Genomic DNA, 22,708 nt, shown 5'->3' on the forward strand with positions numbered 1-22,708 from the left:
GGAGCAGGAGTCGGCCATTCGGCCCTTCGAGCCTGCTCCGCCATTCAATGAGATCATGGCTGATCCTCTATCTCAATACCATATTCCCGCTCTCCCCCATGCCTTTTGTGTCTAGAAATCTATCTACTTCTTAAATATATTCAGTGACTTGGCCTCCACAGCCTTCTGTGGTAGAGAATTCCACAGGTTCACCACCCTCTGAGTGAAGAAATTCCTCCTCATCTCAGTCCTAAATGTCCTACCCTGTATCCTGAGACTGTGACCCCTCGTTCTAGACCCCCCCCCCAAGCCAGGGGGAAACATCCTCCCTGCATCCAGTCTGTCTAGCCCCGTCAGAATTTTATACGTTTTCCCTACCGCAAAAAATAAAATGAACACCGTACCAACCACGTAACAGGTGTTTTGAGCTTGACCCAACTTGAATTGGGTGCTTGGACAACCGTACTGTGACAGGTACGAAGTTGCCAGGAGCACTGAATGACCGGGTGTGTTATGATGGGCTGGAAGACTGGCCACCAACCTGTGGTGTGATTTTTGCTGGACTATGATCAGTGGAGTTTTTTCCCTTTGTTGGTGTTGGGAGGGGCTCTTGCTCATTCCAGCGGCAGCAAGGCAATGGTCTGCAGGCGTTCCCTTAGCCGTTGTGTGTTGTTGCAAGGAATACCCGCCTGGCTAGTTTGGTAATAGTTTTATGGTGTGTGTGTGTGTCTTTTTTTTGTCATCTCACCCATTTCAAACAACTTTCCTTTGGTAGACCTCTTGGTTTTGTTAGAACGTTTCACAGTCTGTTGATTGTTGTAGATGTTATGCTTAGGCCATGAGCTATAAAGAGTCATGAACAAAATAGTACTTTTAAAGGTGAACTTTCATGGTAACTACTATATGTAGATAAATAAGACACACTCGGGTTAAAAGAGCAAAAGGCACATTTTGGACAGATAGCGGAAAGTTATTCAATACATGGAATTGGCTCCCAGAAGGTGAAAACCCGGAAATCACCTAAATGCAATTTACAATCTACATTAATGACTTGGATGAAGGGACCGAGTGTAATTTAGTCAAGTTTGCGGATGATACAAAGATGGGTGGGAAAGCAAGTTGTGCAGAGGACTCAAAGAATCTGCAAAGGGATATAGGCAGGCTAAGTGAGTGGGCAAACATTTGGCAGATGGAGCATAACGTGGGAAAGTGCAAGGTTATCCACTTTGGCAGGAAAAATAAAAAAGCAAATTATTTAAATGGAGAGAGATTACAAAATGCTACAGTTCAGAGGGACCTGGGGGTCCTTGTGTATGAAACACAAAAAGTTAGCATGCAGGTGCAGCAAGCAATCAAAAAGGCAAATGGAATGTTGGCCTTTATTGCAAGGGGGTTGGAGTATAAAAGCAGGGACGTCCTGCTACAACTGTACAGGGTATTGGTGAGACCACACCTTGAGTACTGCGTACAGTTTTGGTCTCCTTATTTAAGGAAGGATATACTTGCATTGGAGGCAGTTCAGAGACGATTCACATGGTTAATTCCAGAGATGAGGGGGGTTGACTTATGAAGAAAGGTTGAGCAGGTTGGGCCGATACTCATCGGAATTTAGAAGAATGAGAGGTGATCTTATTGAAACATATAAGATACTGAGGGGGCGCGACAAGGTCGATGCAGAGAGGATGTTTCCCCTCGTGGGGAAATCTAGAACTCGGGGACATTGTTCCAGAATAAAGGGTCGCCCTTTTAGAACTGAGATGAGGAGGAATTTCTTCTCTCAGAGGGTCGTAAATCTGTGGAATTCTCTGCCCCAGAGAGCTGTGGAGGCTGGGTCATTAAATACATTTAAGGTAGAGATAGACAGATTTTTGCAAGATAAGGGAGTGAAGGGTTATGGGGAGCGGGCAGGGAAGTGGCTTTGAGCCCAAGATCAGCCATGATCTCATTGAATGGCGGAGCAGGCTCGAGGGGCCTATTCCTGCTCCTATTTCTCATGTTCAACCGAATGCTGCTAAGGTGAGGGGAACTGTAGGGCCACCTTTAATGCATGAACTAAGATGGGCCAAATAAACTTCCAAATCTACAATTGTCTCGTGATCTATACTGCACAGAAAAATACAATTGCACAATTGGTGCTTCTCAAGTCTTTCATGTGGGCCAATGCTAACGCAACCAAGTTGTGTGCCGTGATCAACACCTTGATGTCCTCTAAAGGACGAGATGTTTTACCTTTGCAGGCCCACTTACTTTTCTGGATAGCCGTACAAAGCCCTGGTTAGACCACACCTGGAGCACTGTGAGCAGTTCTGGGCCCCACACCTTAGGAAGGATATACTGGCCTTGGAGGGAGTGCAGCGTAGGTTTACCAGAATGATACCTGGACTCCAAGGGTTGTTACGAGGAGAGATTACACAAATTAGGGTTGCGTTCCCTGGAATTTAGAAGGTTAAGGGGTGAACTGATCGAAGTTTTCAAGATATTAAGGGGAACTGATATGGTCGATAGAGAGAAACTATTTCCGCTGGTTGGGAAGTCTAGGACTAGGGGGCAGAGTCTAAAGATTAGAGCCAGACCTTTCAGGAGTGAAATTAGGAAACACTTCTACACACAAAGGCTGGTAGAAGTTTGGAACACTCTTCCGCAAACGGCAATTGATGCTAGGTCAATTGTTAATTTTAAATCTGAGATCGATAGCTTTCTGTTAACCAAAGGTATTAAGGGATATGGGCCAAAGGCGGGTTTATGGAGTTAGGTCGCAGATCAGCCATGATCTCATTGAATGGCGGAACAGGCTCGAGGGGCTGAATGGCCTCCTCCTGTTCCCATGGATAAACTGGTTGGAAAGTAACCAGCCATGAAAAGGATGGGCCATGGAGAATCCCAGGACTACTGCATCCTGCTCTGTCTCCATCTCTATCTCTAAACTTACCTCAGTTGACAGTGAAGACTGTTGTGCAAGGAGATGAGATTTACTGTTGGGCTCATGTCTTTTTTGAGGAAGGGGGGGGAAAAGAAAAGAAATAGTTTTGAAGCTTTTGAGCGCCAGCCTGTGTTTCTCCCCCAGTAAAGTGGAGCGGCGGAATGAGCCTGGATCGGGCGATCTTGTTGTGTTAATGAAGAGTGCGCACACAGGTGATTTTAGAGTTTGGGAAGGGACATAACGATTTTGTTGGCTGCAGACTAAGGTTCAGTCTCTCATCTTTTGCCTTGAACCCGGCCCTGGGAAATAAGGATTCCCAATGGTGTTGCTGACATTTTTAGCAGAACCGAAGATGCTGGTTTTGTAGAGGAAATGAATAAGCTACTGACAATTGCGCGTTCGGCTTTGAACTATTCTTGAATTCCAACTGGGATTTGAGGCTGTGCATATTGTCTGTTCTGTCTACCCAGCTTGAACCCCCTCTCGTTTCAACTATTTTGGAAAAGCATTATTCTGGCATTTTTTTTTTTATATATACAGGTGGTGGTGGTGGTAGAAAGAACCACTGGCCTTGACCCAATCCAGTTTGGATATTATGTAAAGCCCGGAATTAGAAAAGGCATTCAACACATTGAAGCTCACCCTTCATATGGGAAAAGGAAAATGTGGAATTTAAACATTTGCACTATAGATGTACCTCAGATGGGCTTTTTAAAAGACATTCAATTTTCTACTAAATGGACCTATTTTGTGCCGTTAACTGAGGTGGACCTGGTAGAGCAGTAGCTTCTGCATGTATAAATGGCAGGGTGGATTTTTAATCTGATTGAACACTAAATCACTGGAATGTAGTGACATTGGAATGAGTAAGTTGTTTCATCGCTTACTGCTTGTGCTTAACTTATCAGTACTGTTTTTAAAATATTAGAATAAAAGGTAGATTATATTGTTTGGCTGTCCTTCTTCAATTTGACTCCAGACTCGATAACCTGATTAAATGAATGAGCTACTGACAATTGTGCGCTAGGCTTTGGACTATTCTTGAATAGCGGGGATGCGGAAGGCATGTACTGGCACCAAATTATTGTGAAATAGATCGCTGGGTTATTTTTCCCCTAGGTGACTGGGAGACACCTCAGGAATCATCGAAATTTACGGCACAGAAGGAGGCCATTCGGCCCATCGTGTCTGTGCCGGCCGAAAAAGAGCCATCCAGCCTAATCCCACTTTCCGGCTCTTGGTCCGTAGCCCTGTAGGTTACGGTACTTCAAGCGCATATCCAAGTACTTCTTAAATGTGATGAGGGTTTTTGCCTCTACCACCCTTTCAGGCAGTGAGTTCCAGACCCCCACCACCCTCTGGGTGAAAAAAGTTCTCAACTCTCCTCTAATCCTTCAATCAATTACTTTAAATCTATGGCCCCCTGGTTATTGACCCCTCTGCTAAGAGGAACAGGTCCTTCCTATCCAATCTATCTGGGCCCCTCATAATTTTATACACCTCAATGAAGTCTCCCCTCAGCCTCCTCTGTTCCAAATACAACCCCAGCCTATCCAATCTTTCCTCATAGCTAAAATTCTCCAGTCCTAGCAACATCCTTGTAAATCTGGAATAGAGCTGGATCCCATTTTCCCCTTCAGGTTGCTTGGCTTATTCAATTCCCTAAAAAAAGGAAAAACTTTGAGAACATGGAATTCGTTAAACTTATGGATATGAATGGATCAAAGTATTTAAATCCGTTGATGGTCTTACCCCGCCCTATCTCTTAGAGTGCCCTCCACCCCAAATTCTCATTTCCTCCGACTCTGGCCTCCTGTGCATTCCTCCCCATTGGCCACCATGTGTCTTAAACCATATAGGCACGATGCTCTGGAATGCCTGTAAACCACTCATTTAAGATCCTCCTTAAAACCCACCTCTTTGACCAAGCTTTTGGACACTCCTCTTATTATCTTCAGCTCGGGTGCCCATTCTTAAAATCTGATTACACCTCTGCACCCCTTGCTATGTGGAAGGTGCTATATAAATGCAAGTTGTTAATGGGGAATTGGGGTGCAGTGGGTGAAATTGTAAATCAATAACGATTAATTAACCACAGCCCCAGAGTAGCGGAAACCAGCTTTGTCATGACCGCTTGTCCATTATGCAATTCTAACTGGGTAGAAAATTACCCTTCAGCTTTTGAAGAGAAGATGACTAAATGGGCTAATTACAGTCCAATTAGCTTGTCTGATATTGAAAGACAATTGTATTTCAAAATGTTTTGCAAATTTTTGAGTAGAAATCTCAACTATTCCAGTGAGAGTTTGTTTAGAGTGTGGAGTGGTTAGTTCACCCTGGATTTTAACTATATACAGGAAACTCTTTGGTATCCGGCACCGACGGGACCGGCGTGTTGCCGGTTGATCAAAAATTCCGGATGACAGAGAGGGTTATCTACCGAGGCTATTTTTAACAAACAAAAATTAAAAAAAATCAAGAAATGTGCAGTATACAGTAATTGGGTACTCACCTACAGAATGTTGTGTTAAATGGATGGTGGAAGATGCTTGATTAAGTACAGTGCTGCCAGTTGAGGGTAATCCATAACTCTTTAATTACTTAACAGTAAAACAAAACTTATAAACGACTGTATACAGCGCGGGAGAGTCAGACTCCTGTTATTGAGGTGTTCCGACTTCCGACAGCGCCAAGAAGCCGAGTAGTGGCAGTTTGGAGAACTACCCCCACTGACTAACTCGGCCACCGCGGGAGACTCGGACTCGGCAACATTGCCGGTTATTGAGGTGTTGTTTTCGGAGTGAGAATTTTGCCGGTTAATAGAGAATTCCGGATATTTAGGTGCCGTTTAAACAAGAGTTTCCTGTACAAGCCAAATGGAAACACATGGCCTATACTGTTCTTTAATCTCAGCACTTGAGGTCAATTGTAGTTTTCCTAACTGCCCCCGCCCCCCGAAGAGGAACAAAGATCAAAGGAAAAATGGTCATTCTGCCAAAGCATTGAAACATAGGACAATGGGGTTAAAACGTACAGTAAGCGATGGAGTGAGCTTTCACAATATCTTAAGCGGCGCAGGTAGAAATGAGAGGGCTATTGAATAAATGAGCCAAGGTTGCGTTGGTTACTATGTGGGGCTTGATTAGATGGCTGGCGATCTACGGTTAAAATGACTGAAAAGGAACCTTTTATGTGGCTCTTTTTGTCAAATGCGATTCTACGTGTAATAGCTTGAAGTTGCTTACTGTATCAGAGATTCTGTGTGTGTGTATATATATTATATCTAGGTATCAAATTGGCAAAAGATCATGTGCAAATAAAGAAGCTTAAATAAAGTGGCTCCTATTATTTAAAAACCTATCCCCACTCATCATCCTGCAGCCACTCTTGACTCTTGCCAATTTCTATACGTGCTGCCACACAAGGACATGGGAATGTTGTACAAGATATCCTAGAGACACTGTTGAGAAGTCACTTGGCCCACTCATAGTAAGTTGACTGGACAACATGCACACCAATTACAGGCCATGGCAAAATATTAGAAAAATTTAAACATGGAAGGAAAGACTAATTAACCTCATGAAGCCTGCTGCTTTCACAGATCACGTACACTCTTCCTACTCATTGAATCACGTGAGAAAGTGCTCCTTGGTGTCCAAAAGTAAATTAAACAAACGTCAGAAAATGTATTTCAATCCAAGCCTGCTGCTCTCCACTAGTCATTCCTACCGTGAAGGGGTTGTCTTGAGGACCGGTTGAGCAGGTTGGGCCTATACTCATTGGAGTTTAGAAGAATGAGAGGTGATCTTATTGAAACATATAAGGTTCTGAAGGGGTTTGACAGGGTAGATGCTGAGAGGATGTTTTCCCCTCGTGGGGAAATCTAGAACTAGGGGGTATAGTTTCAGGATAAGGGGTCGCCCATTTAAGATGAGGGGAATGAGGAGGAATTTCTTCTCTCAGAGGGTCGTGAATCTTTGGAATTCTCTCCCCAGAGAGCTGCAGAGGCGGAGTCATTGAATATATTCAAGGCGGAGATTGACGTATATTTGAGCTACAGGGGAGTCAAGGGTTATGGGGAGCGGGCAGGGAAGTGGAGTTGAGGCCAAGATCAGATCAGCCATGATCTTATTGAATGGCGGAGCAGGCTCGAAGGGCCGAATGGCCTACTCCTGCTCCTACTTATGTTTCTTATGTACCATCCCACCAAAACTGAACACATTCCTATAACTTCCATATCTGACCCCAGGGATTGTGCAGCTCCTTGGTGATGGAGATAAATAACAGCATCAGTCGCAGTTTCTATACTTCTACTACTTGGAATGGGCCAAGAACAAGCAATGGGAGCCCAGTGGTTATGGCGCTAGACTAGCAACCCAGGGATCAGGAGATCAAATCCCACCACGGCAAGATGTGAAACGGAATTCAATAAATTTAGTAACGAGTCGGCTGCCACCAGGAAATAAAGAGTGACCATGAAAGTGGTCTCCCTCTCAAGATCCCATCTCGTTTACTAATGTCCTCCAGGCAACTTGCCTTGTCTGACCTACATGCAACCCGTTAACATGCACTCGAGGAGGCTCATTAGCTTCTCGGCAACAGATGAGGTCTTGCTGGTGTCTGCCACGTGCCAAGAACTGGATATAAAAAAAATACATTCTAATCTTAAACTCTCTTTGATCTTCCAGTTAGTGCACATTCCAGTTACTGCAACTGTTGACATAATTACTTCAGAAAAGTTACATTGGCATTTAAAAAAAAAATTTGGGAAAAAAACGTCAACCCTATGCCTTAAATACAACACCGAGTGGAACAGGTACCTCAATTGCACAGACTCCATTGTCTCAGTGGGTTGACATGAACAGCAGCAGAATAAACTCCCTGCGTGGCTAGCACTGCTGAGGAAATGCTATGGCAAGAGAACTTGTTTTGAGGAATGAATTATAACATCGCAGCTACCTGGTAACTCTCGCATTACAGGAAACTTTCGATTAACTGGCACCTAAATAACCGGAAATGTCGGTTAACCGGCAAAATTCAGGAGTCGGTTCAGGTAACTTTTATTACTTGCCTTCCTCCATGTGTTGCTGTGCAAGGGTGTGGCTGCAGCTGTTGCTAAGCTACAGAGACGCTTGCAACTTGTGGCCATTGTTTTGAACCTGTTGCTAAGCAACAGGGTTTGTTGCTTTATACGGAGCTCTCAGCTCCGTATCTTTTACTATAGCGTTCGGTTATCCGGAATTTTTGATGAACCGGCACCACGTCGGTCCCGTCCGTGCCGGATAAAAAAAAAGTTTCCTGGACTAAGAGATCGAGAGAACTGGTGGTGGGCTCTCGGTGATTAACAACACACCTCACTGAAACCGTGCCGAAGGACACCAGCTGCAGGCCAAGAGGTGGCCCTTTAGCAACCCCAACCAACCACACTTTTAATTAATGGCCTTTCTATTAGGCAAGGAGAGACTTACCTTAAATTGGAGATCAGCCCGTTTAATTTGAGGCAGGTGTCAAAGCCTCAAAACTTAATCGCAGCGCTTTTTAACCCTTTCTTTCTGCTCTGTTCAACAGAACTTTGAAAGTGCAATGCAATATAAGGAAGGATATACTTGCATTGGAGGCAGTTCAGAGACGATTCCCTCGGTTAATTCCAGAGATGAGGGGGTTGACTTATGAAGAAAGGTTGAGCCTTGTAATGAAATGTGTTTGGCTTGCCTGTATTCGTTTTGCACTCATGTATATTACCCTCCCCCACACGGTGTATAGTTTCACTTCCTCTTTCCTGACTAACCTGGAAGGTTCCAGGTCTTGGCTCTTGGCTCCGCCCCTGACTTCTCTTACTTAAAGATCTCAGGATCTGTATGACTCATTCCTGTGAGCCAGTCGGTGTGTTGAGATGTAAGCTCTGATCTTAGTGATTAAAAGCCAACTTGTTTAAGTTTATAACTTCTAGTTTTGTGGTTATTGGAGGCACATCAAGCCTATACTCATTGGAACTTAGAAGACTGAGAGGGGATCTTATTGAAACATAAGATACTGAGGGGGCTCGACAAGGTAGATGCAGAGAGGATGTTTCCCCTCGTGGGAAAATCTAGAACTTGGGGGGGGGGGGGGGGCATAGTTCCAGAATAAAGGGTCGCCCTTTTAGAACTGAGATGAGGAGGAATTTCTTCTCTCAGAGGTTCGTAAATCGGTGGAATTCTCTGCCCCAGAGAGCCGTGGAGGCTGGGTCATTAAATACGTTTAAGGTGGAGATAGACAGATTTTTGCAAGATAAGGGAGTGAAGGGTTATGGGGAGCGGGCGGGGAAGTGGCTTTGAGCCCAAGATCAGCCATGATCTCATTGAATGGCGGAGCAGGCTCGAGGGGCCGAATGGCCTACTCCTGCTCCTATCTTCTATGTTTCTATATAATGGACTTAGGTTTGCTTTTCCAATGTGACTTCAGGATCAGAGACCACACACGTAGTACAATAATCATTACATTGCATTTCTTATTTTTAAAAAGTGGAAATAACCAGGCAGTCAGCTACATATACATATATAAAGGACAAAAATCTTTATTTAAATTAACAAAATGCAGGACAACTTATAGAAACTAGACTCCATAACAGCTTTCTCGTCGCTGTGTTAACTACAGCTGCACAGTATTCAATTTAAATATAACCTAAAATATTTTCTTTAAAAAAAAATTCAGTTCAACTAATGATTTCTGTCCAGTTTAACAGCCCAACTCCTAGAGTGCTGAAGACCTTTCCACCAGCAACAGAACCATAAAATGTAATTAGCCACAAAGCCTAGTAAAATTCAGCCCACCTAATCATCTAGAGAGAGAGAATAATACAAAAAAAAAGTTAAATTTCTTCAGCAGTAGAAGAGATACAGAAAAAGCTGTCATTCAAGGGGGCAACCATGTCCCACTGCAACCACAGAGTTGGGCAAAACTACCTGGTTCCACTTCAATGCAAGCTTTGGAGCCAGGACGCCACCACTCAAACTAACCAGAATCAAATGGCCACCAATTAAGAGTAAAGTGCAAATATCTTGGGTATAAACTGCGCTGATAATGTTCCATAATAGAGCAGCCTACCATCATCAGTCAGATCTATAAGGTGCTTCAGTAAAGTAACTAAATGCGACTCGGACACTCGTATTACACACTCCGATCTGAAGAACGGCTCTTAAAGAGAAAACAGCAGCAGCCTAAGAAATGAACGTACCTTGAGTATTAGTGTTACTACATAGGGAGACCCACACAGGCCAACCAGTACTGTACCTCCATAGCTTCTGGTCAACCTCGACATGCCTTGGATTAATTCAAAAAATATTTTTGTTTGAACGGTGGGGCCGGGGGGAAAGGGAGAGAGAGAACTAGCCAGAAGGAGTCGCTGAGAATGGCCATACGAGGGAGATAAATGAACACAGCAAATCGTTCGCCACACCCTGGGTCACGAACGACCCTGGGTTTCATTTGATTCTCTTGCACGGTCAGACTCGGATCTCCTACTAGTTCTCCCCGAAAGGGATCATTGGCATAGTTTTATAAAAAGGCGTTGATGTTAAACCAAAGTCTCTTGTAACTAATCTTTGTTTTTAAAAAGGATTATGATGGCAAAACTCCAACGTAAAAATTCTCCAACAGGCCAATTTAAAAACCTCGCAGGAAGGAAAAGAAAATGTGAGATAAACTCGATAACCTTTTGGAAGGGAATAGCAGTTGTATTTTTTTTTGGGTTGTAGTTGCGTTGAGGTACGGTAATTGCTTCTTCACACCCGCGTGCTGGGCTGACAGTTTATCTCGTTACGGATTGCTGCAGCCGGTTTGGATGCGCTCGACGCGCGTTGGTGGCTTGTCTCTGCTGAGCCAGGAACGACTGTGCTTGACTGTGGCCCCGGGACCTTTCCTCCGTTACCTTTTGGTGAAGAGCCATGCCCTGCGGGAGAGCACAAAGCACAGAGGGTGAAAGCCCAATATTCCAACACATCCTCGTACGTGGCCATCAGTGCAACAGCAGGAAAATAAAATCGGGTAAGATGAACCTTACACTGCCAGAAGTTTTAGTATATAGCAGCAAAAATACCTACACTGGCTCCCGGTTAAGCAACACCTTGATTTTAAAACTGCCATCCTCGTTTTCAAATCCCTCCATGACCTTGCCCCTCCCCATCTCTAATCTCCTCCAGCCCCACAACTCCCCCCAGTGATATCTACACTCCTCTAATTCTGGTGCCTTGAGCAATCCTGATTTTAATCACCCCGCCATTGGTGGTCGTGCCTTCAGCTACCTTGGCCCTCAGCTCTGGAATTCCCTCCCTAAACCTCTCCGCCTCGCTACCTCTCTCTCCTCCTTTAAGACGCTCCTTAAAACCTACCTCTTTGACCAAGCTTTTGGTCACCTGCCCTAATTTCTCCTTATGTGGCTCGGTGTCAAATTTTGTTCCTGTGACGCGCCTTGGGACGTTTTACTATGTTTAAGGCACTGTATAAACACAAGTTGCTGTTATGTCAACAAGTGCAGAAAAATACAAAAATCTGACTACTTCAGATAACGCCCCCCCGAACGGTAGACTCACTCGAGCCTGGAGACCGCAGTTTGAAAAGCTATGGACTAATCAGTCTATTTTTAAGCACCAGTCTTGGCTCAGTGGTCATGCTCTCGCCTCGGAGTCAGAAGTTTTAGGTTCAAGCCCCACTCCAGAAACTCGAGCACATAATCTAGGCTGACGTTTCAGTCGAGGGAGTGCTGCACTGTAAGAGGTGCCGTCTTTCGGATGAGATGTTAAACCGAGGCCCTGCCCACCTACTCGGGTGGACATAAAAGATACCGTGGCACTATTCAAAGAAGAGTATGGTAGTTCTGTGTGTCCTGGTCAACATTCATCTCTCAACCAACACCATTAAACAGATTATCTGGTCATTCCCCTCACGGCTGCGTGTTTACCTATATAACACTGGGGTCTAGAACGAGGGGCACAGACACAAGATTAAATGCAAAGATCGAGAGAAACTTTTTGCTTTACACAGAGGCTGTGGCTGCGGACTACTGGAATTAGTAACTGAAGCACAGACATAGGCAGGTGGTTGAAGGAAAGCAGGATAAAAGGGTATGGGAACAAGCCGGGCACACGGCCCACTGCTTGTGTGGAGGATACACACCAACGCAGACTGGTTGGGCTGAATGGCCGGTTTCCATGTTGTACTTTCTACACAATACACTTCAGAAGTACTGAATTGGCTGTGAAGCACTTTGGGACGTCCTGAAAGCATCGAGATAAATGCAAGCTCCTTCTTTTCTCTTTCAAATGCAGATGGACCTTATGGATAACTATCAGCTTTTCAAGTTCTTCTTTCATATCTTTACCAAATAAAAACTCTCATATAAACGCAATGATTGAGAGAGTATATTAGTCTGAAAGTATTTTCATCCTCGATGCTAAAGTTGTATGAAAGATTAACTCTGTGGTTGACAAATTTAATCTCACGTGCACCACCACCTAGTGGCAGAAACAGACAATGCAAAGGCTACACTGCCTGGTCGCCCCAGCGGGACCAAAGCTCGAATCTAAACCTAGAATTGAAATATCAGCAACAGGTTTGGTTTTATAGCTGCAGAAAGCTGTGGGTAAGAACATTGTTTTTCATCAGATCTGTCCTGCCTGGCACATTGTGTACTCAAAATATGGGGAGCAAGTGTTTTATTTACCCCCTCCCTCTCCCCATGGTCACCTATAGATTTGCCTATATAGTCACTACGCTCCAAAACTAATTGCAAGTGTAAAGCCCTTAGAGATGTTCCATTGCAGACGTAAGGCGTTATATAAATGAACGCTACATTTTTAAAAAACGATGACCTGCCATGATTTTACAGATCTTAAGGGGAGCAAAAATAAAACAGGTGTCAGTTTTAGTAAATTTCAAGACTTACCATGTTGTACCAGGCGCTGATGATCAATTTCTCCTCCTGGTCTCTTTGGGACTTGTTCTTTTCAAAGTCATTCTAACAAGGAACAGAAAGTCTTTTGTAAAACACATTTAAGAGAGCCAGCAGTCTCTGGAAGGACGGTGCTTGGAGCTCTTCCTGGGAGCATATTCACTGTCCGTCAGAGGGCCTTGTGCCCTTACAGCTACTACAGGCACCTTACAAATCAGAGACAGCCAACACACAAATATGGGGCATTACCCGGAAAACATTGAAGGGGAAGAGGCACCAACGATGTCATCGGAGATACCCTCATGTATTCACTTAATAAAGCTGTATTTGTCCGTATACAAGAGATTCCACCTTGAATCTGCAACCCATGTCAAAAAAGTTACCGTATATGCCTATGGAATCAAACATCAATCTCTGTACAGGAAACTTTTTTTTATCCGGCACGGACGGGACCAACGTGGTGCCGGTTCATTAACAATTCCGGATAACCGAACGCTATAGTAAAAGATACGGAGCTGAGAGCTCCCTATAAAGCAACAAACCCTGTTGCTTAGCAACAGCTTCAGAACAATGGGCACAAGTTGCAAGCGTCTCTGTAGCTTAGCAACAGCCGAAGCTACACCCTTGCACAGCAACAAATGGAGTAAAAAAATAAAAGTTACCTGAACCTACTCCTGAATTTTGCCGGTTAACCGACATTTCCGGTTATTTAGGGGCCGATTAATCGAAAGTTTCCTGTATCTAGGAAAAAACATTCTCTAATGGAAACCAAGGCTCGCCTGATGTTCCAGCTAATTAAGACAGTGAGCCGCTGTCAGACAGACAAGGGAGAGCCCAAGTTAGACCCTGATTTAGGCCCAATTGGCTGATCTCATCCGGTTATAAGGCCGGGGGGGCAAACAATTTTATCTCCAAAACCATGGGATAGGAAGGGGAAATCATTTCCGGCCAGGCTTCCCGTTTGATAATTACTGACCACTGGTGGAAGTGGGAGCAGGTCCAGGATTGAGCTCATCTACAATAACAACTTGCATTTATATAGCGCCTTTAACGTAGTAAAACCTCCCCAAGGAGCTTCATACGAGCGTAATCAAACAAAATTTGACACCGAGCCACGTAAGGAGATATTAAGCAGATGTGCGTCAAGTGGTAGGTTTTAAGGGGTGTCTTAAAAGAGGAAAGAGAGGTAGAGGCGCGGAGAGGTACAGGGAGGGAATTCCAGAGCTTAGGACCCAGGCAGCTGAAGGCACGGCCGTCAATGGTGGGATGATCAAGAAGCCAGAATTGGAGGAGTGGACCCGTGTCAAACAGCCTGCTGAAACTCGCTGACTAGGGTCACGCGACAGGTGCCTGTGGAAACGTGCCCCAAAGAGTCAGCTGGCGAGGGTGGGAGAGAAACTGGCCGGGGGTGGGGGGGTGGAAATAAAGAAAACTGCACTGGTAACCTCCAAAATGAGGTGCTGCGACAGCAAAAATGGGAACCGTCTCATCACCACTACAGGATACCATACGATTCACATTAGAGTAGAAGGGGATTATATTTCAGTTCAAAACCAGGATTGGAAGGGGAAAAGAAAATCTCAGTAGATATTATACAAGAATGTAATCACCCTAAATGCCCCAGCATACCATCTGCAAAGTCATAACCAACATGAAGGGTACTGCAGGGGAAACCCCTGCTTATGCTCAAAGTCTCTTAACGGTTTTGGAAAAAGTAGAAATAAAAGATGGAAAAATATTTAATTTGTTTTGTTGCAACAGAATTATATACAGAGCAAAACTGACAGGGTCGATGCTGAGAGGTTGCTTCCCCCTGGCTGGAGAGTCTAGAACCAGGGGTCATAGTCTCAGGATAAGGGGTCGGCCATTTAGGACTGAGATGAGGAGGAATTTCTTCACTCAGAGGGTGGTGAATCTTTGGAAGTCTCTGCCCCCAGAGGGCTGTGAATGCTGAATCGTTGAGTATATTCAATGCCGAGATAGATAGATTTTAAAACTCTAGGGGAATCGAGGGATATGGGGATAGGGCGGGAAAGTGGAGTTGAGGTCGAAGAGCAGCCATGATCTTATTGAATGGCGGAGCAGGCTCGAGGAGCATGAGTTCCCGAGTCCAATGGAGCTGCTCTGGATGTACAGAGCGGTTTTTTGTTGGAACAGCACCTCACTCGAGAGTCTCCATGGCAGCAGAAAAAGGTGGCATTTCCTCTTTGTGTACCATTTCCAAAAAAAGAATTGTTCCAATCGTTTCCACTGGCTTCCTCATCAGCCCATGCGAAAAGCCAAAGATAGGCCCTTCAAACCCGTTTACTGAAAAGCCTTACCTCCAACAGTTGAATCTTAACCTCTTTCTCCTGCAATTGGTTTTTCAGGGCTAGAACTTCAGGAGCGGTTGTTGTAGTTTGTTTTGGGTCGAGAGTTTGAATCACCTGGGGGAAAGAAAGAGAAAAAACCCCATTGTTTTGGATCAGTTGGTCAAACTGTTCTGTACTGGCAAATGCTCAAAACTTAAACGGTTAACTTTATTTCTGGAATTTCGTTGTCTCCCTTACCCTGGGTACTCTGAATCTGCCCATCAAAGTTATTTGAAAAAGTTTGGAAACTGAACAGATTCCAAACTCTTTCAAATTAACTTTGTCTCAATGTACCCAGGCCTTAATCAGAAGCAGTTTTACATTGCAGGCTATGAAGTAGAATTCTTAGTATCTACTGGGACTTTTTTTCCTCTTGTAATTCTGGTTTTGAACTGAAAAATAATTCCCTTCTGCTCTACGGTGAATCGTATGATGATATCCTGCAGTGGTCAAAGGACTTACCGTCCGTGCCTTCTCCAGGTATTTCTTGTATCTGTCCTCCATGGCTTTCATGTCTTCATCTTTCTTCTTCAGAACTTCTTGCAGCTTACCGATCTTGCGGGCTGCTACAAATTTAAAAAATGAATTGTGCATTAAAACGTATTATGTTTACAGTCAGCTGTGGCTCAGTGGGTAGCACACTCGCCTCAGAGTCAGAAGGTCGTGGGTTCAAGTCCCACTCCAGGGACTTGAGCACACACTCCAGTGCAGTGCTGAGGGAGTGCTGCACTGTCGGAGGTGCCGTCTTTCGGATGAGACGTTAAACCGAGGCCCCGTCTGCTCTCTCAGGTGGACGTAAACGATCTCATGGCATTATTTCGAAGAGGAGCAGGGGAGTTCTCCCCGGTATCCTGGCCAATATTTATCCCTCAACCAACATAACAAAAACAGATGATCTGGTCATTATCACATTGCTGTTTGTGGGAGCTTGCTGTGCGCAAACTGGCTGCTGCGTTTCCCACATTACAACAGTGACTGCACTCCAAAAGTACTTCATTGGCTGAAAAGTGTTTTGAGACGTCTGGTGATCATGAAAGGCGCTATAGAAATGCAAGTCTTTCTCTCCAATGATGCAATAGTTTCCTTTCTTCAAAAGGAATTTCTGACATTCCAAACTTTTCTGCAACTGGTGGCAATCATGCTTCATATTTCAAGGCTGAGCTAGACAGATTTTTGGATTCTAGGGGAATCAAAGGATATAGGGATCAGGCGGGAAAGTGCCGCTAAGGTCAAAGATCAGCCATGACCTTACTGAATGGCGGAGCAGGCTCGAGGGGCCGAATGGCCTGCTGCTGCTCCTATTTCTTATGTTCTTATATTTCCAAGGAGAGTGGGTAGACCATGTCTCCCTTTGCTTCCGTCTCTTTTCTCTCCCTCCCCCAAAAGTCATCCATAGTTAGTGCCGGCACTCACTCCAGTGACAGCCAAAATCCATGACTTGAACTTCTGTCAGTCTAGCTAATGACTAACCTACCAACAGAGCCACAGCAGGACTTGAGTGCACAATTTAGGCCGATACTTCAGTCCAATACTGGCAGAGTGATGCATTGCCAGAAGCGGACAAAATGTTAAACTGGGTTGCCAGTGGATCCCATTGCACAAGTCGACGAGGAGCAGGAAATTCTCCAGCGGGCCCTGGCCAACACTGCTCCCTCAATTAATACCTCCAAACCAAACAGATTACCTGCTCACTCGTCTAACTGAAGCAGTTGGGTCACCGTTGGTGCAGAGTGGCTGCTGCATTCGTCTACACAAGTGAAGTGCGTCAAGATGTTTTGATGTGCTGAGGAGCTGTACAAGCGCAAGTGACTTGTGATGTAAAAAGACTACTGCGCACTTGGTTTGAGTATAAAACAAGGCTTTAATCAACTGTTTCACAACCATGAGATTCTAGTTACATCACTAGTTCCTGGTTACAGAAACATCCTGAGCAAGCTGGGCCCACGCCCGAGTATTTATACTCCTTGGACGGTGCCACCAGCTGGCCGCCCAGTGTTACTTCATGAGTCATGATAAGACTCATGACAACTTGTGTTTGTACTGAAAGTCCCACCACTTCCACTACTTACTGTGGCTGTCCACTGTCGGCTCCAGGTCATCAATGTATTCTCTTTTTTTCTGTAGCTCAGTGTGGGCTTCGTGCAGCTTCTCCCTGCAACAACGTGAAAGAACTCAGTATGGGGAGCAGCACCTTTCTCAACTACAGGAGACTTTGGTTTATCCGGAAGTTGTATGTCCGGAAACCTCGATCTACCGGCAGAAATCAGGAGCCGTTTTGTTAGGTTTTTTTTCTTCTCGTAGCTTTCTTTTCAACAGTCAGGCTCTGGAAAGTCTCTCTGAAGCTGTTGCTAAGCTACAGAGATGCTTCCAAGGTACGGGCCGACTGTTTAGAAGCTGTTGCTAAGCAACAGTGTTTGTTGTCAGATACGGAGATGAAAACCTCCGTATGCTTCAACATTAACGCTGGTATGTCCGGCAGTTTTGATGGGACGGCCAAGACACATTACAAAAAGGGGTGGGGGGGGGTGGGAAGAGAAAGAGATTGGCAGAGCGCTTACAAAAAGAGTTAATTTTATCAAGGTTTTTACCAACAGAAATCGAACTTTCAGCAAGAGAAAAGTCAATGATTTCACTGTAGGCGGAAAATGGTAAGCAGGTTGTCCTTGGTTGTCAAGTACAGCACAACTTCTTTTAGTTCGGGATTAGTACAGGAGGGGCAAATAGTTTCACAGCAAGTTAAGATTCCAGGAGACCCAAGCGGATCGAGTCAGGTGGAGGCAGTTCAGACTCAGGCGGACGAGCCAAGCCACAGAGCGGCTGAAAGAATGGAGGTCAGCACCTTAGTTGTCCTCTCTGGGTTGCTCTTTGTCCTCTACCCACATATTGGTTGAGCACTGTTCACATCAGATGAACAGGAACTAGCACCCTCGCCAGATTTAAATTGCCTGGTCTCCTGTAGGACTAAACATTTTGGACAGGTAGATTTTTAATTTTTTTTTAACTCTATATGGAAACATGGGTGATGCAATGTGTTGAGAAAGCAACACAGGACAATAAGGGGCAGTGGGGGCATGAAGCAGAGCAAACAGCTTCATTCCAGGGCCACTGTCCACCTCCATGCCGCTAATTCATTGGCTGTGGCCCGAGAGCCCTCTTGGATGCAGTCAATGAATGGTTTTGGGCAGGATAGGAGCACTCACTCCTCAATATAATGAGAGAAATATAACAGGGGCAGGTATCATTTGCCTTAAATCATGAAACCTCTCTAAATGAGAACACACTGTAGAATATGCCTCAGGTCTCTTAAGCTAGGGAGGGGGAAAAACACAAAGCACTATTGATCAGGGGCTCATGATCACGCTGTGAAGAATGACAAATCTCCCAGATTGTGTTAACTATTTGCAAGAATGTTAGTGGGAGGAAATGACCGCAGTCTAGACAATGTAATCTCTTTACAAATATCATGCGAACTTTGTAACTGCTGCACTCTAGAGAGAATGGATGAGTTCTCAATTAGTGCTATAAGCTGTGCCCACACGTTACACCAGGGTTAGAGGAGTTTGGATGTTAAATTCTATTTAGACAAATGCAAATCAAGACTAGTGTTGATGCAAAGTTAATGAAGCCACTCCTCCTCTGCCTATTTTTTTCAAGTACTCAGCACGGTAGAGCCAGCTCAGTATTCGGCTATAATACCATCGAGGTTTACAAAGCGGTTCCTAAGTGGCAGGGAAACAGCTAGAGGATATCAGGAGTAATAGATGCTTGTAGAATGAAGGAGCAAAAGATTTGTTGCTATGGTTTTAATTGGAGGACTTTGGTGATGGCATTTCAGCAGAAACTTTCGCTTGCAAGTTTTATCTACGGCCCCGAGGATGCAAGGTCAAACCCGTGAAAGAGGAGATTCTTTCTACTCACAGGTGTTCATCCAGCTTCCGTTTCAGCAGATTAGACTGCAAGGGAAAAAAAAACGAGGGGAAGAGGAAGGTATAGTTGAGTACAAACTGTAACGGAAGCACACAACTATTCTTTTCATCAAAAGGTCCATTGAAATAATTCTCACTTGTAGACGTTAATCACACACAGGAAACAAAAAGCATGATTGAGCACAGAGCTCCACACAAAAGCTGAAGGGACTGCCTGTCCCCAAATCTCACCCCTTTCACTCGGCCATCAAGTTCAGTGTCCTTTTTAACGATGGTTTAAATCGGAATCCCAAAGGGCTCACTCGAATGCCATTCTGCGCCAATCAGCCTGCAGTTATAACTGGTTTGCTGTTTCTGGAGTAGACATAACCCAATAAGGAGTAGACAGAAATGCTATCCTACAACCACTCCCTCCACTGTGCACCCCTCCAGTGTTGAAATCAAGACTCATTGCACTTCGATCGATCCCAGGCCTCAAAACTTTGGAACTTCTGCTTCCGTCAGCCTTACCTTTCTTCTACAGTCTACAAGCTTTTACAACCCAAGTTTGATGTCACATAATCACCATTTCTCCTCTTCTACTTCGCTCCCCACTCCTCCCAAACGTTGCGGATATCCTGCAACTACAGACCTTGGCTCTTCACCTTGGTTTACAAGTTAAAAAATAAAACAGATGCAGAATATGCAACATGGGCTGAATACTAGTCGTAGGGTACCCAAGGTGGCTAAGAGGATACAAAATGTCACTTAATACTTTGACAGGCCCTGCCTACCCACTGGCCTCCGAAGCTCCCTCAATAAAGCACCTTTCACCCACTTTTGTTATTTTACAATGGAACTTGAACTATTCAGCCCGACATTTTGGGTTGTCTCATGGGTCTCCAAAACTTTGTTCTAACTCACAGTTTATTGAGGTATCAATTTTTATCAGACGAGCTCTGACCCCACCCACCTGCCCCCCTCTCCCCCCACAGCACCCCCCTTCCTAGTTTCTCTTGCCTGCTCTGTAAAATAGATCACTGAGGATTCACTGCTCTATGGGAATGAAACCCTGAATTTGAAGAACCGATTAGGTTACATATCCTTGTTTGGCGTTATGTCCACAACAGTCCAGCGAGTTCAGAAATCCTAAACCGATGCAAAGTATTCCAAACGTTTGATCAAGATCTTACTCAGTACGAAGGCCCAGTGAAAGGGTTAGGTGACCATCTCTCATCCATAATAACCAGCAGTGAATACTATCTACAGCATTAACCCTTTGAAAAGTGCCAGGAATCACACACTTCCAAAATTCTTCTCGATAAATTTCCAATTGGAGAAAGGTGTAGAACCACGAACATTGCCTGAATGCATTATTGCTGAGGAGATACTGGCTGGTTCGTGTAAAATGTTCTTGGAATTGATAATCACATAGCAGCAGATAATGTTCAATACAAAACCGCTAGTGTTGCGGCACAAGCTTTCACCCAGTTACCAATAATAGGGACATAGGAATGTACAGTACTGGGAAAGGGGTGCGGTATCCTAGTGGTTGTGTTACTGGACTAGTAATCCCGAGGCCTGGATTAATGATCCCGAGACATGAGTTCAAATCCCACCACGGCAGTTGGGGAATATAAATCTGGAATAAAAAAGCTATTAAAAAGTAATGAAAGCCCATCTGGTTCGCTAATGTCCTTTAGGGAAGGAAATCTGCCGCCCTTACCCGGTCTGGCCGATATGTGACTCCAGACCCACAGCAATGTGGTTGACTCTTAACTGCCCTCTGCGGTTCAAGGCGGCGGCTCACCGCCACCTTCTCGAGGGCAATTAGGCAATAAATGACGGCCTCGCCAGTGACACCCACATCCCATGAACAAATTTAAAAAAAAGACCATTGTGGTCCAGCTGGCCAGTCCCAGTAACACCAAGCTTGGGGACTAAAAGCTTGTACAGGAAACTTTCTGGTATCCGGCACTGACGGGACTGAGCTGGTGCCGGTCGATCAACACTGCCGGAGAAACGAGCGCTAATGTTAAAACATACGGAGATCAGAGCTCCGTCTGAAGCAACAAACCCTGTGCTTCAAAACAGTCGGCGCAGCTTGCAAGCGTCTCTGTAGCTAAGCAACAGCTTCAGCTAGACGCTTGCAGAGCCACAAATGGAGAAAAAAAGCAACTAAAAGTAAAAAAAGTTATCTGAACCGACTCCTGAATTTTGCCGGTGGATAGAGCATTCCGGATATTTAACCTCCGTTTAAACGAAAGTTTCCTGTAGATTGTCGCAGAAAGACAAGACGGAGGGAGGTGAAGAGTTCCGCAGTTTTAAGGTCCTGGGAAGGGATATGTTACGAGTCAGAAAAATAGCATACAAGATGCAATAAGGTACAAGAAACACAGTTCACTCTTTAACTACACTAGGTTTAAATTGGTATAGGAGCTCAAGGAATATCAGTTTTATGACCTGTTATTATCAGGTCATTTTCAACAACAGTGAACAAGGCTCTACGTTCATCTTGGTAGAGGAAACTGCAGTCTTCAAAGGGTTAAACCACGCCCAAAACATAAATCAAGAAAAATTAAGCACTTTAATGTGAAAACTGACCCTTGGGAGATTATGAAATAAAAGGTGATTGAGCAGCAGCAAGTAAAAATATGTAATGGTGCAACCAGGCCATGCAATCTTTCCATTGATTTGTGCTTTTTCTGCACACTAATTGTGGATGAATTTCCAACTGCTGATATACTTACAATGGCCTATTGCAGATGAGAACACACAAAAGGGAAGAGAAAGAAATACATTAGACATTATACAGCTACCCAATGAGGAGGGGGGGGGGGGGGGGGGGGGGGAAGAGAACAAAAAATGATCTGCATAAAAGCTGTATATTCTTCAGTCTCCAAGTTTCTCTCTACCCTTGACTGCATTCAGATTGTATTCAAATTTACAACTGGTCCTTCTTTAAATGCCTGGAAAATTGAGGGGGATAACAGGGCTGGGAAATGCAATGTTCTTCCTCTTTACATTTGTGCAAATATCACTAATAAACTGCTCCAACACACCTCGGCTGAAATCACAGAAGGGCCAATATGTCTGCTTTGCCGGCTTGGCTGCATTTCAAACCATATCCAACTCCACAGGCAAAATTAGTGCCATGGATTTGGACCCCTGGGAATTAGATTAGGCTGAACTTCACTTAGAACATGACACAAACAGAAGGGTGGGGAGTGGTGGTTGGTTTGGGCAGACACACACGAGCGACAGCAAGAAAGACAGAGGGGAAGGGAAAGGGATTACTTCAAGGAATTTGAGACTTCACTTGACTCTGCTCATTTTCCTCCAACATTTCAAAAAACAAATATACATTTTCACTTTCTTCATGAAAGCCGGTCTGATCCATTTTGTTCTTTCCTGCAGACCGTGCCGGACAATTACCCAGCACCTGTACTCACATCTTCAGCCTTGCTTCCCTGCTCCTGTAGGGCCCTTTGGAGTTGTTCCACTTGTGCCCGTAACTCGGTGATCTGCTGCTGATTCAACCTAGAGCACATTGGTTACCGGGGTTAAAAATGCATTCTTCAAGCTCCCCAAACGTTCACGTGGCTTTGGCACATTTCCAACTCTC

At 44.6% G+C, this 22,708-nt stretch overlaps 1 protein-coding gene across 3 annotated transcripts in view; it reads right to left on the reverse strand.

Annotated features, from left to right (window-relative positions):
• Nucleotides 1-9,433: 9,433 nt before the first annotated feature.
• Nucleotides 9,434-22,708, reverse strand: part of hook2 (hook microtubule-tethering protein 2) — a 68,033-nt gene continuing 54,758 nt past the window's right edge. For all 3 annotated transcript variants that reach the window (XM_085971722.1, XM_085971721.1, XM_085971723.1), the window contains 7 exons: nt 22,536-22,623; nt 19,097-19,131; nt 17,248-17,330; nt 15,641-15,744; nt 15,149-15,253; nt 12,822-12,893; nt 9,434-10,829 (listed from right to left, as the gene is read on the reverse strand). In XM_085971722.1, coding sequence (XP_085827848.1) covers nt 10,689-10,829; nt 12,822-12,893; nt 15,149-15,253; nt 15,641-15,744; nt 17,248-17,330; nt 19,097-19,131; nt 22,536-22,623 — 628 coding nt within the window. In that variant the 3' untranslated portion in view covers nt 9,434-10,688. The remainder of the gene's footprint in view (nt 10,830-12,821; nt 12,894-15,148; nt 15,254-15,640; nt 15,745-17,247; nt 17,331-19,096; nt 19,132-22,535; nt 22,624-22,708) is intronic.

The sequence above is a fragment of the Somniosus microcephalus genome, chromosome 31 (assembly GCF_052327205.1).
Source record: "Somniosus microcephalus isolate GS21.2 chromosome 31, FLI_Smic_1.0, whole genome shotgun sequence".
NCBI classification, from domain to species: Eukaryota; Metazoa; Chordata; class Chondrichthyes; order Squaliformes; family Somniosidae; genus Somniosus; species Somniosus microcephalus.